General features: G+C 38.1%; 1 protein-coding gene across 4 annotated transcripts in view; it reads left to right on the plus strand.

Moving 5' to 3' along the window:
* The first annotated feature begins 834 nt into the window (after positions 1 to 834).
* PBX3 (PBX homeobox 3) overlaps positions 835 to 14,496 on the plus strand; it is a 288,415-nt gene continuing 274,753 nt past the window's right edge. For 2 of the 4 annotated variants that reach the window (XM_056812157.1, XM_056812158.1), the window contains exons 1-3: positions 835 to 1,290; positions 2,493 to 2,765; positions 3,897 to 3,970. In XM_056812157.1, the coding sequence (XP_056668135.1) occupies positions 1,007 to 1,290; positions 2,493 to 2,765; positions 3,897 to 3,970 (631 nt within the window). In that variant the 5' untranslated portion in view covers positions 835 to 1,006. The remainder of the gene's footprint in view (positions 1,291 to 2,492; positions 2,766 to 3,896; positions 3,971 to 14,496) is intronic. The other 2 variants (XM_056812159.1, XM_056812160.1) reach the window with 2 other exon arrangements.

Genomic DNA, 14,496 nt, shown 5'->3' on the forward strand with positions numbered 1-14,496 from the left:
GGAGACTATAGCCTTAAGGGAAAACTGATCTGAAATTCGAAGGGATTACTTCAAAAGGAAGAGATCTTTATGCCAAATAAGTAAAATGAGGTTCAGAAGAACCAATGGCTCAAGTTACCAGAATTAATGACAGTTCAGAATTCACAATCTTTTGATTCCAAGTAAAGTCTATTTTCTTTTATATCAAGTTGTGCCCCCCGAGTTCTATTTCCTGTGATCTTCTAGCTGTGAGCTTCAGATTTCAGGGTTCAGAATTTTAAAGCTTCCCTAGAATCAGGACACTTGTGTTTGAATTTGAACTTTGCTACTAACTAGCCAAGTGAACTTGGCAAGGCATTTCTCCTCTTGAATCTTCGTTTTGTCATGGGTAAAATGAGGGACTTGGATTAAATGTTCCTTCTAGCAGCAAATCCTATGATCTTTTTCTTTTCATCCCTCAAAATATTCTTCCTAGTGGAAAAAACACGTGCTCTAAAGTCGAAGGAGATGAAATTGCTTATAGATTCTGGCACTTTCTAGTTGTGTGAAGAATTTCAGCAAATAGCTTTTCCTCTCTGGGCCCTAATGTTCTCATCTGTAAAAAGCGGGAAGGAGTTGCAGTATTGTCCATAAAGCTCACTCTTGATTTGACAATTCTCAATTCTGTGAAATACTATCGCCTTTCCCTTATGCCTTCTGCAGGACTGCTGCAGGGCACAAATGGGTTTCCTGCCTCAACACTCTGGATTCCACAAAGGCTGAAAACTACGGGATACCAGTCTCTACAGCGCCACCCTAGTTACTATGGCAACGGCGGAGGGGCGGGGCTTTCGATTGCCTACGCCTCCTCTCGTATAATAACGTTTTCGAAATCTCCAATGAGATCAATCGTCTCCTCACATAGTCCCTCCCTATTTGTCTCCGGGAGCGTTGTGATTGGAGGGAGATTCCCGGCCCGGTTCCCTCAGAAGGGGACCCTCCTACTCTCGGGAAGCGCGGGAAAGTGAACGGGCCTCAAATCTCCGATATGGGCCTTGATCGTCCAGAGCAGCGGGGGGGGGTGAAGCAGTGCAGTGAGTCTCAGGGTTATTGGGAATTCACCCCCTCTCCTGCCCTTTACTTCTCTTTGCGCACGCGTAAACGCACCGTCCTCCCACGCTACCTATTGAAAAGTGCGCCACCCACAAGCAACCAGCCGGAGATTGTTGGCTCGGACTTCGGAACCTACGCGCGTGTCCGCCAGCAGAGAGAAGAGTTTGGGGAGCGCGCCCGGCGGCGAGGTGCGGAGGCCGGGCGGGGGGCGGAGCCAGGGTAAGGCGCGGGCTGGCAAGAAGTCCAATCAATCCCAGGCACCTCCTCCCCAGGGGTGTGGCCAAGGCTCAGTTTGCTCCGCCCTCTGCCCCCTCCCTCAGCACCGGGGGCCCGCATTGAGTGAGGGAGTGAGTGAGTGAGTGAGTGGCACTGGCAGCCTGTCAATCCCTCACCAGAGCGGCCATCGAGCCCGGTCCGCTGGCGGCTGCCTGCCTGCCCGCCCGCCTGCCTGGGTGGGTGGGTGCGCGGCTTGGGCGGCGGCGGGTCCTGCTTCATAAATCTGCGGGGCGCCCGCTGCCCCCAGCAGCTGGCCGGGCCGTCCACCCGGCTCCCCGCCCCAGCTCCCAAACTTTCTCACCCTTCTCCGCGCCCCCCCTCACCTTCACCTCTTGTCCATCTGTCCACCCTCCCCATTCCTCCTCCCGCCGATCTCCTTTCCTCTTCCCCCTTTCCTTTCACCCCCACGGGGGGCTCGCGTCCCGATCCGGCTCCGGCTCTAGCTCCGGCCCGCCGGCGGCGGCGGCGGCGGCGGCGGCGGCGGCAGCAGCGGCAGCAGCAGCAGCGAAGGCTGAGAGGGGGGCGGAGGGAAGGAGGGAGGGGAGCGAGCGGAGAGTGAGGAAGGGGAGGAGGCGAGAGCGTCCCGGCAACTCGGCTGAGGCTCTGGGGCAAGTTGCGGGAGGACCAGCCGCCCGGCGGCCGGGGGCGAGAGGCGCTGTGAGGACGGGGTGCGGGAGCAGCGGCGGCGGCTGCGGCGGCGGCGGCAGCGCCGGGAGCGGGAGGAGCAGCCGCCGCCACCGTCACCACAGCCGCCACCTCAGTCACCGCCGCTCCAGCCGCGGGGCCCCGGATCTCTCAGCCTCAGCCGCGGCCGCCGCCGCCTCCCCCTCCTCAGCGGGCTCTCCCTCGTCCCTGCCGAGGCTTCGGCTTAAGCTTTCGAGGCCGGGTTAGCAGCCGGGCCCCCAGCGGTCCCCCGGGCCCGGCTCCGCCGCTGCCGCCGCCGCCGCCGCGGGCCCTCCCTTCTTTCCTGCACCCCGGTCGCCTCCCCCCCCCCCCCCACCGCTCCCCGGCAGTAGCGGGCGGGGAGCGCGCCGCCCCCTCTTTTTTTCCTCTCCTCCTTTTTCTCTCTCCTTCCTCCTCCTCCTCTCCCTCCTCTTCCTCCTCCTCTCACTCTCCCTCCTCCTCCTCTTCCACCTTCTCCTCAGCAGCCACCACCGTCGCCACCGTCGCTACCGCCGCCGCCGCCGCCGCCTCCCGCTCCCGCCTGCGCGCGGCGGGATGGACGATCAATCCAGGATGTTGCAGACTCTGGCCGGGGTGAACCTCGCCGGCCACTCGGTGCAGGGGGGCATGGCCCTGCCGCCTCCCCCTCACGGTCACGAAGGGGCGGACGGCGATGGCAGGAAGCAAGACATCGGCGACATCCTCCACCAGATCATGACCATCACCGACCAGAGCCTGGACGAGGCACAAGCAAAGTTGGTTTCATCTCATTGAACATCTTTTGTGTGTGTGTTTGTGTGTGTGCGCTCGTGACTCCCCCCACCCTGCCTTCCCGTGTTTTTTTTCTTCTTTTTGTACATTTTTTCTTTTCTTCTTATCGGTTCTAATTTGTTCTGTTAGCTTCTTTAAAAAATGAACTTCATCTATAAATAAACATTTTACCTTTTTTGTGGGGGTAGGGGGCACAAATTTCCACATCACCTCTTTGGGGACAGAAGGGGAAAAAAAAGTTGTTCTTGGGAATTTTAAACCACACTTCATACAGGAATTGTTTCAGATTTTTTTTAAAGGCAGGACACGGAGCATGGTGAATTTTGCCTTTTTTCTCTTTATTTGTCGGCAACTTCTGTTGTGATTCCTTCACAGTGATTTAAAATAACAAAATTGACCAATAAGTGTCTGCTAAGAGTGACTGTGATTTCCACTTGAGAAAGTATAACTTTCTTTACTCTATCCAGTCCTTGTGTTGGATAGTTGCCTGATGAAAGTGACGAGACATTGTTGCTTTTTCCCACTTGCAACAGTAAATGTTTAAATCACAGTAAATATGAAATAAAGGCTCAAGATTCTGAAGGCTACCCCGCCCCCATTCCCCCAAGTAATAAAATCTGTTACTTGTTACCAGAAGAGAAAGTTAGGGGTTGTATTCCATACTGGTTAATAGAGAATTTTAATCAGGGTCAATATGATGTGGAAACAAAACAGATAGGGAAAGTAATAGTCTTTTAACGGACCTACTGAAACTTTAACTGTCATTTTTAAATGCTACTCTTCTATTCTTCACTTAGAGAATAAATAGTAGTCTATATACATGTTCTGTCTTCCCCATTTGTTCTTGGTGCTCCCCAATTAAGTTCCCCCACATTTCTTGATCTACTCTAGCACATGATATAATCACACCTAAGTATGGGACAACTATGCAGTGCTGTCCCTAAAATAAAGGTTGTCTTTGGAAATATACTCTAGTTTGTATTAGTTTCTAGGGACTACAATAAGCCTCAGAAGACACATTTAAAATGAAATCTTTGAGTTCTCATTTGAAGAAAGCGCCATGTTATTCAGTAGGTGATGCTAATACCTTTGTTTGGATTGTTTTTCCCCCCTAGAAAACATGCACTGAATTGTCATAGAATGAAACCTGCTCTCTTCAGTGTCCTGTGTGAAATAAAAGAGAAAACAGGTAAGAATCCTAGTGTTACAGTGGTCTCAATGTGGCATTGTAACTACTCATTTGACTCTGCCAATCTAGAAAGCTGCTACTTTGGGTACCGCCATCTTTGATCATTCTCTCTTTTTCAACCTCCTGATCTTGGGGGGGGGGTTAGAATAAGGTGGGGGCGGTGGTGAAGAAAGCTGCAATAAATCTGGAGTCAATTTTACAATTCATACTCCCGATGTAAAATGAAATGTAGATGGAAAAGCTCATGTGTCATCCTTCTCAGGAGCCAGTCCCCTCTGGCTGCAATCAGAGAGCAGCCACTCTCAGTCTTTCCCTTTTCCTTGTTTGTATGTCAGTTTTTTCAAGGAGCAATGTGAGAGTGGATGCCAATTGCAGAGTCCCCGAGAGGAAGCATCGCCAGCAACTTTCTGTTTTACTTAAGACAACCTTAAGCGGCAGCTCTCCCAGTGGAAGAATGTATACAATTGAACACATCTCAGTAGCATGTTTAAATTAAGCTACTGGGTAGGAAGAATACTTGTACAAAGTATGGAAGAGTAAACATTTGTTTTTAGACTTTGTATATATTTCATATATGCTAAATGCATAATTTCTATGTATATATGAGAAGAGTTCAAATGTAATAAGCTTATTATTATGATATATGTAAGAAAGGCCACGTGAAGGTAAAAACTGATTAAAGTTTTTAAGGAAACATTTCAAGGCTTTGTATCATATTAAAGAAAAATAATTTTTAGGAGAGGAATTATGCATATTTACATATTAAAAAAGCCTTGTGAATGATATTGACTTCATATTTTTGTTCATTTGGAATTAAACAGTTACTTAAAAAAAAGTCATATGGGTTAAGTCATAAGGCAGTTAAATTGGATAACTTTTCGTATGGGTGGACTTTTTTTGCCTGTTACATGGTACTGAACGATGATAGTATCAACCAAGTTTGAACATTTTATTAGCCATATTTCAGTGTAATGAATGCATGATGTAATTGGAATTTCATTTTTTAAAAGTTAAGTCAAAGAAGAAAGAAAGTTTTAAAGCCCAATATATTCAAGAAATGTGAATCTAAAAGGTTAAACGTGCTTATGGTAAAGTTGAATATAAAAATATTCACATACTGCATAACTTTTAGATCAGTAGACTTAGTGCTCTCATTTATATAACAGATTTTATCTGTAGATAAAATATTTCCAAGAAAGTTAGTTAATTTGCTTTCTTGAAAAAAATAACTGAAGATCACCATCAAGAAAGATTTATTAATTATCTAAATGGTACTTTTTTATGTTTAGAGAGAGGGAGTGAATGTTGATTCTTAATGTTGAGGAAGTCATCTTAAAATATATACATATATGTCCACATGCATGCTTTATTTTGAGAATCTTGGGCATTTGAGATTGCCAACTTTATTTTGCGTGTCAATTTTTAGTTATGTTTGGAAATTGTGTCCTGCTTAAATAAAGAGAAAAATTTTTATATGACTATAAAATGAAACATCAAACATTAAATCATGAAGAATCTTAGCATGGAACCCTAAAAGTGCATAGTTCTCAGTAAATCATGTTGCTTAATGTCCAAGGGTTTTTGTGCTATCAGGACTCCACTTCAGTTTCTGCTGACAGCTAAGCACTTGGGTATTGACTATGTTGTGAATATTAAGATTGATTCTGCTTTCTATTGCATTATATTATGTGGGATAAGGGGAATGATATCTCTCACCCCCACCCCCACCCCATATATGCCTTAATCACAGTTAAGAATCTCTCTTCTTTGATTTATATTTCTTTTCTTGCTGCTTTCTAAGTTTTTGCCAAACCACTCTCATAACTAACCCAGGAAACTGCCTGCCTTGTTTAGATGTAAAGCAGGCAGGATTCAATCAGGACCGTTGAAGTCCTCAGGTTGCTTATTTGCACAGGGCTTAGTTATACCATTTTGAAAAGAGAATAGTATAGTCAACCACATGTCAAAGGTGAGTTAAGAAGAAGAAACAAGTCTTTTCAGAGACAAGGATTACTGGCAGAGTGTATTGGGCAGTTGTATTGCTATTTAAAAGCAAGAGGGTAACTGACAAGGAAAGAGACCTTTATGATTTGAAAATGTTTCTAGGGATTTCAGTGATAACTTGTAAATTGGGATTCTGCTTTTATGCTTGGGCTTGTACAGCCAACTTTGCAAGTTATTTCTTTTGTAAAATAGCTAAAAGCCAACAAAGAGTAAAGGCTGAGTCTGGGCAAAGGCATGAGGCTGCCAGCCCTAGCAGCTTGAGAGGAACAGGATTAAAGCACTGAGTGATTGATGGGGGTGAATCTCTTTCTCTTGGGTGGGTGTGGGGGAGGAGCCCCCCTCCTTTCGTGGACTTCCACTACTGCCTCCAAAACTAGTCCCAGAAGAGGACATACTCAGGGATCTTCCATTTGAAATGAAACAGCTGTATAGACATTGGTGTTACCAAAGCAAAGAAAATATAATTTTATCATTACCTTTCCCCCTTCTCTTGATCTATTTCTAATAAGAATTGGTATGGATGATCAGATGTTTCCAAAACATTTTGAATTTGAATGATAAACATTTTGGGGGCTTAGTTAAAGCAAGGGTCCATAAATTTAAAAAAAAATTATATTTCAGTATAACTGGTTTACTTTGTAATCTCATGTATTTTGTTACCTTTTAAAAATATTCTGAGAAGGGTTCCATAGGCTTTACCAGATTTCCAAAGAAGTACATAATTCAAAAAAGCTCAACAATTCCCGATTTAGATGAATCTTATTTTTAAGGACATACTTTCTCCCAATCATTTTATTGAACTTTAATAATGTTATGGCCAGTACTTAATTCTTTAGAATCAAAGAAGAGTTTAGCTTGTCATTTTTAATGGAAACCTGGGGTACTTTTGATGGCTCTATTCTCCATAAAGGAGGAGTAGTGGTGGTTGGAGGGGAAGGGGAATATGTTAGTGTATCGTGCCATTTCAATTGTTCCCCTTTTCAAATAAGTAACATTGATAGATTTATTTTAAATTCTATTTATTTTAGAATTTGTCAGTAGATCTGTAGTAGTTTCATCAAAGTGAGCACCATGTTAGTTCAGGATATAAAGGATTGAATTTGAAAAAAATATATAGATATTTCCTAGGCTCCTCCCAAAGATGAAAAACTATTTTTCTCACCAGATTATATACATTTTTAATATAATTTTATTTTTCTTGTTCAAATCTTAGGATAAAGATTTTCTTGTAAAGTCTTACTTTTTGAATTTTGTATTTTCTTTTGTCTATTTTTAAAAAAGTCTCATACTGTTATTTTTAGGTTTAAAGTCTTTTATATCTAGCAATTTTTACTTATGAGGCATATATTCTTATTTTTTAAGAGTGATCATCTAAAATGAAGAAAAAATTTTTAAATGAGAAAAACCTGAAAAAAGAATTTTTAAAGCTTGCCTTTTACTGATTTTTACTGCAAATGTATTAAATATTCCTTAAATCCTAAGGCTGCATTTATTGTAATGCTCATATTTCACATCTTTGTATCTTTTATCTTTGTTGGACACCTAATGATTTCAATTGTTGACATGCTTTTCTTGACAAAACAGTGTCCTCAGAGGCCTGACATCACTGGAAAAACCCTAAGTTATGGTTGATTTGCTGTATGATTTGGTACTCTTACAAAATTTTTTGGAAAACAAAATTACTTTTTCATATATTTTCACATGAGGTACATTGTTTAAGATTAAATCATTACTATAGAAGAATTCATATAGATGGAAAGGTGTGGATTTTTCAAAGATGTTATATTTATAGAATATACATATGTACAAATATACACATATATTTTCAAAAGACCTATACAACCTTTCCCTTTTTAAACACTAGGTTAAAATACTCAATGTTGATAGCTGCCAACCAAACCTTGATTTATTGCCACCACAAACCCTAAATAGCATTCATTTACTAGTAATGTCTAATGGCATACATGATGGTCTGCCAGATTTGTAGCCTTTGTGAGGCTTATAAGCAGGACTGACTTGGGAAGATCATAAAACTTAATGAACTTCTCGACTGCAGGAGGTGTCCGCAGGGGAAGAGAAAGGCCTGCTTGGCTGGTTGGGCTGGTTGAAGTATTTTTTATGTCTAAAGAGAGGGAGAAAATGATCATTAAAAATGTTATACCTTTAAGGGAACCCCTCACCACAAAGAATAAGGGAAAATTTTAAATAAGAAAAATAGCTAAAGAATGCAGCTTACAAAATGAGATCTTTTTGTGGATGGAAGAGGTAGAGGAGAGATATTGTCCATGATGTGAAAGGAAACCTTTTATTTTTATTGTTACAAATGTAACTAGCCACACAATGTCACCATTATGATTAAAGGGCTAGGTAGTACTCTCAATCCACTATACTGCTCCTTACTCAGTTCTAGCCAGAAAGGGTTAGAAACTAATTTGAGTATTCTTTTTTTGTTTAAATTGCCATTTCTTAGAAATGCTTCTTCCATACTCTGCTCCCATCCAGCAATAAATAGAATAACTATATTACTTTTTATCATATTTATACAATGTCATGACATACCTTTAATTTTACTGTATTAGGTTAAATTTTCCACTAAATGAACATCGTAGCAAGATGAAAATGGCTATATATTGTTAGATATTGATACATATTATATACATTTCCATTCTGAATATTTTTAATAGTACTTGAATATATTTATCCTGTGTAGTCAAAGTCCATACAACACATCTATCTTGTTTTGCATATTGTTATTCTAGTGCCTAGAGTTTAGGTTTTGAAATTTAATGTCATGTTTTTAAAACCTTCTAAAGTTGTAAAACCTACTACTGATTAAGCAATAATAGACATATAAAGTCACTCAATCATCCTAAATGTAAAAAATTAATTGCTTCATTAAAAAAATGTTTTGCATTAAAAAAAAAGGAATTTTAGAATTTTGTTTCTTTCAATTTTCCCGCTTACTGTTTCTCTTGTATGTTTGAGATTTTGGCGACTAGATTGGTGGTGGAAGGAGTAACAAACCATGGGGGATCAATTTTCTAACTTGCTTCCCCAAATGCTTTTTATCTTGCTGAAGTAATAGCATTCTCTTAGATAACTTGAATTTTCTTTCAATATTTTACCTCTTCAAGAGCTTCATGTTTTTATTAAGTAGGAAATAAGTGTCATCTTAATTACATGAATTTGTGCTTCCAACATTTTATTTCTCCCACCTCTCCTTAAAAAAAAGGCAAAAAAAAAAAAGATAATATTTGGCTTTCTTTTCAATGCTAACTTCATCTATATAGGCAGTTATTTTTGCTTTCATTTTTAGTGGGATGTTTTATTATAGAATTTGAAGTGAATTTGTATATTTTGGAGGAATATTTTATTATTTTGGAATGTTGTTAATCATATTTGGTGATAACATGATTTTTACTGTCATGAGAGTGAATGGTGATCCAAACTAGGAAATAACTTATTCTTATCTGCCACTTTAAAAAACTTTGCTCTCTCTCTCTATATTTCACACAATAGATTTTTCATTTCTGTTTTTTTTTTTTTCACAATGAAAATGCTGACTTTGGTCTCTTAGTCAATTACTTAATGTAGAATTGAAACATTCAGATTTTCCAAAAGATTAGTAGATCTCAATTTTACATTCAAGTGTTTTCTCTGTGTTTGTATATTTCATTATAATGACATTAACTAGAGCTAAAACATCTTCTAGACAGTTTGACTCTCAAGTGACAAGATTGATTTCTATAAGCCAAGTTATACCTGAGGAAAATTTGTCTATTACTTTAGCTATATTCTGTATTTTTATAGATATTTGTGTGTATTCAAGTTAAATAATTAACATACATATAGGCAGACAACATTCTATATAGGATATAGTTTCTTTTAATATTACTAGCTGAAATATTTTTAGATACTACAAATAGATATTTATAGTTTCAGAATTCTCCTTTTGAAAAGAATATCTTATTTGTTTTCTTTTTACTATCCCTTTATCAAGAACTGAGAGATTCAAACTAGTGACACTTTCTATTTATGCCATAGGCCATATAAGAGTTTAAAGTATGAACAGCATAGATCATTTAAATCTCTATTTAATTTAAATTATTAAAAGTTTGTCAAATCTTGCCAGTACAGCTTTTACAAAGTTATAGTCATTTCACCTACCAAACAAAAATGATGGCTATTAATTATGACTGATAGTCTTCAAATAAAATAATAACTCTTATTTCTATACACTTAAGGATTAAAAAATGCTTTCTTCATAACCTTTGCAACGAGTACAACATATATTATTATCCCTATTTTATTGATGAAAAAATGTATACTTAATCCTCTTGTCTTATGATTCCCAAGGCCAAATCTCCTTCCACTAGAACATATCTACATCCAATTGTCCCCTTTATTTAGAGGCAATTTAAAACAAATACAAAATAGCCATTTGTTTAAGAAGGAAGCCATGTCAGAAGGAGAATTTCCTTTACCTTCAAAACTTGATTCTCATGATGGTTGCTCAGGAGCAATCAGTGATGATTTTCATGGTCATTAACACAATCATATAAGTATAAATTTTGTCTGTCTACCTTGTTTTAACATTAAGCAAGGTTTTTGGAGAATAATGTGATAAAAGTATTTAAATTAGATTTTATGTAGTATTCTTTTCATTCTTTGTTGATTAATAATGGAGCAATATAGTTGAGGATTGAAAATGGATAGTTGATGCTTAATTTCTGAAGGAAAAAACAATAAGTAAAAATCTTTACTGTAGCCTTTATAGCTGGGGGATAAAATTGAAAGTAGCACTTTGTCTCTTTAGAGTTTTTTGTTTTAAAGGTTTAACAAATATAATATTTTAAAGAGGACTCTCTTTAATGTACAGTTAATGCAAAATTGATAATATAGTTGAATCATTTAATAGTTCAGGTTTCATAAGATAATAAAAGTCATCTGGGTGAATTTACATTAGTGATTTTTTATTTTTTTTGAGGGGAAGATGCATACGTTTTCAAAATCTACTTCTTAATCTTCAGTGTCCAGCAGGTGGCTTTTTATTATTATTTAAAAAAATTTTAAATGTCATAAAATTTTATCCTGATTTAAATTATTTAATTGGAAGCACCAACAATTCCACTGTCTCTCTATTAATGTTTGTAATAGAACAAAGAGATGCATATAGAAATGATCTTCAACGTCATCTAAATTAAGATTCCAAACAGGCATTACAGATGCTGGTAACTTTGGCAATTATCATTTTGTTTGGTGAACAGTAGTAAAACAGTGTGCGGTAAAAGTGTTTAGAGAGAGAGGATAAATAAATTGAACAGTTTTGCAATGCAAAGTGGTTTGTGGTGTTTTTGAGGATTTCTTGGCTCTCTCTTAACTGCTATTGTGAGCCTGGAGCAGATTTCCCCATTGCTAATGCCCTAGAAGTATTAATTCACTTTGATATGCTAATTAGAGGGCATTATGCAAGAAATGAGATTAAGTGGCAGCATGAAGCCATTTGCCTGTCAGTAAATTGAGAGCTTTAGCATCAGGAGGAGCTTTGTTTTTTCTGAGTTTCTCTTGGTTTTGCATATAAATAAAATTGATTGAAAGGTCTAGAGAAGCTTCTAGAACATTGGTGGTTCTTTCCCCCCCCCCCCTTGATTATTTAAACTTAATGTTAAAGGCTTTGTCTGAATATTAATTGATCTAATGGGAGCTATTGAACATGAAAATTGCATTGTTTCTGTATAGGAAGGAAAGTAATGGAAATTTTGTGTCATCTGATGTTGTTGGTAATGTGGAGGGTTGGTAGAGGTTGGGCCTTGGAATTAGGAAGACCTGAGTTAATAGTCTTTATCTTTGACACTTACTAGGTGTGTGACTATTTGCTAGATACTTAACCCCTTAGTGCCCCTGACATTTTTCCAAGACTTTAAGTTACAGACAGTTGATCATCTAGATTTGGTGAAATAGGTAGTTTCTCCCTGGAAGTACCTTATTTGGATATAATCAAAAGTCTGGACCAAAAACAAAAGTAGGAGATAATATTTCAATTTCAGGGCTTATGGAACTAGAGGATGTTAAAGGGAGAATCTTAGACAATAATTTGAATCTTAGAGATAAACTAGTCATCTATCTCATTTTACAGATTTGTAAATTAAAGCCCAGGACAAGGGAATAGACTTGTCTGAATAGCACTAATACATGGTCCATCTGGGGCTTGACTCATCTTTGGATTCTAAGTCTCATTTTTCCCCCCTCTCTACCAGGTTTCTATATTACCACACACTTTTAAAGTATATACTTGGTTAAAATAAAGATGAATGTTCATCTGATAAACTATCCTTCCTATTTAATTTTGGGAAACTATTATTCTGATGAAAGTCGCAAGTATATTTTGACCCATTTTGAAAGAGAGTTATTATACTAACTAGATTTTAACTACAGGGAGTGACATTAAATTAACATTAAGATTCTGACTTTTAATCCATAAAACAAGAAAAAATTTAATTAAGGCATAAATCTGACCTTAACTGAACCTGTTGAATGAACTTATTTATTAATATATGCTACATATATTTGTGTATGTATGTATGTTTATGTGTGTATACACACAATATCTAAAGAGATAGTAGAGTTGTAAGAGCTGAAGATTGAACCTGGGCTTTGACTAGATTTTGGGAATCCTTTCCAAATTTTAGTTTCCTAATTTAAAAAATGGAGAGTTTTTTAGTGCTGTTATGAAAACAGTTTGTACATCTTAACAGTTCTAGCTAGATACATTAGATACATCTTATAAAGTTACAATTGTAACTTGATTGTAATGGAATGAGCCAAAGATTAGTTTCCATGCTTTATTCTGATTTTCTATTAGTTTCTGTAATTATGTTTATATTATTTTTTGTGTGTGTTATTTAAAAAAATGGAAATGAATTTTCCTATAGATTTTGGCTTCTCGAGTCTTCCCTCCATCTGTAGTCCTTTTCTCCATTTGCCTACTATCCTTCATAGAATATGGAGGTAGAGTCTTGCTTCTCTTTTTAATGTCTTTGTGTACACTAATTTACAATTGGGGTTCTAGATCTGTTATTTCTCATTCTTACTAAATAATTGCCCCACTTATTTTTCTTGACATACACGTCCTTGATATAATGGCTTTTTTATAACACTTCTCCTAGACAGGTTATTTTTGGCTTCATGGAGGAGTTGGCATCTGAGCTGGGCTTTGAAGGAAGAAAAGGATTTCAACAGGTAGAGTTGAGAAGGGTGTTGTGTTTCTTGAGTAACTAAGCTCTTATTGGGAGAAGTGGTATGTCCATACCCCTCTGAGTTTAGTTACATAACAGGATATTTTGGATATGGGTGGTTGGTTTTGGCATCTGAATTCCACCACTGTATCTGTGAATGTAGACCCAATAAACCATAACTCCTTTTCTGAGCCATATGGATTTTCAAACCATCACAGCTGCTATGCATGCGCACTAAGGAGGCTAGTTTCTCCTCAGTATGCATGTGTAGCTCCCATTAATGTTAATGGGAGTTCGGAATATGCATACAGAGAGGAGAATCAGGTTCTCTCCAGAGACAGAACTCCTGATTACATTTTCAGTGACGAGTACTTAGTGTACCTACACATTAGCTGCTTTTCTAAATGAAATCCTTGGCTATTTTTAATTCTTGTTCCCTTCCCAGTACTCCCCGAACTAGTTAAATCAATGAATCTTCATTAGGAGCTCATTACTTGCAAAATTTCATTTAAAACATATGAAGCTATTTTTGATTGAAATGGGAACAAAAAGCATTTGAAATTGCTTTTGGTTTAAAAGAGAGAAAGAGGAGATAGAAGGAGAAAGGGGAGAAAAAGAGGAGAAAAAGATAAGTGATTAACAAGTTCTTCAGAAGCATAGAGGTTGATGGAGGTTGGGGTCAGCTTTCTCTGTCATTTCTTTATTACTTGTATTAGGGGAATTCATATGAATGTTTTTATTAATGTATTAAAAATACAAGTTTATATGTATATTACACCGAGGAACCATTATTACTTGCTACTCTATGTTGATATTCCAGATGAAAAAGAATAACTCAAATGGTCACCTGAGCTTGTTTTCCTTCCTCTTTTCTTGTCTCTCACTTTTCCTTAAGAAAAAAAAATCTAAGGATGCAAGTATTTGGAATTCATAGTCAAATATATCATTTTTAAGTTAGAATGGGACTGAAGCAGGAAATTGATTTTATATTTATTATGAAGGAAAGAACTCTAACACCACCAACTGACAAAAATCCATGACTTAGTTTGGGGATAATTATTTGCAGATAGATGCCACATTATCACTGAATCATATTTAAAATGTCGATTAGGAACACTGCATATTTGTAGTGAATATCTTTAATTGAACTAAGTGGTACTAAACTGTTGTATCACTGGATCTTGGTGCTGGGATTAACTGTCACCAGCAAGAACAAGTTACAATAGATTGTGCAAAGATTGCTCTAGCTTTCAGGATGTATTTATTACCATTTTTGAACAAATTATA

Source organism: Monodelphis domestica, chromosome 1, assembly GCF_027887165.1.
Source record: "Monodelphis domestica isolate mMonDom1 chromosome 1, mMonDom1.pri, whole genome shotgun sequence".
Lineage (NCBI taxonomy): Eukaryota > Metazoa > Chordata > Mammalia > Didelphimorphia > Didelphidae > Monodelphis > Monodelphis domestica.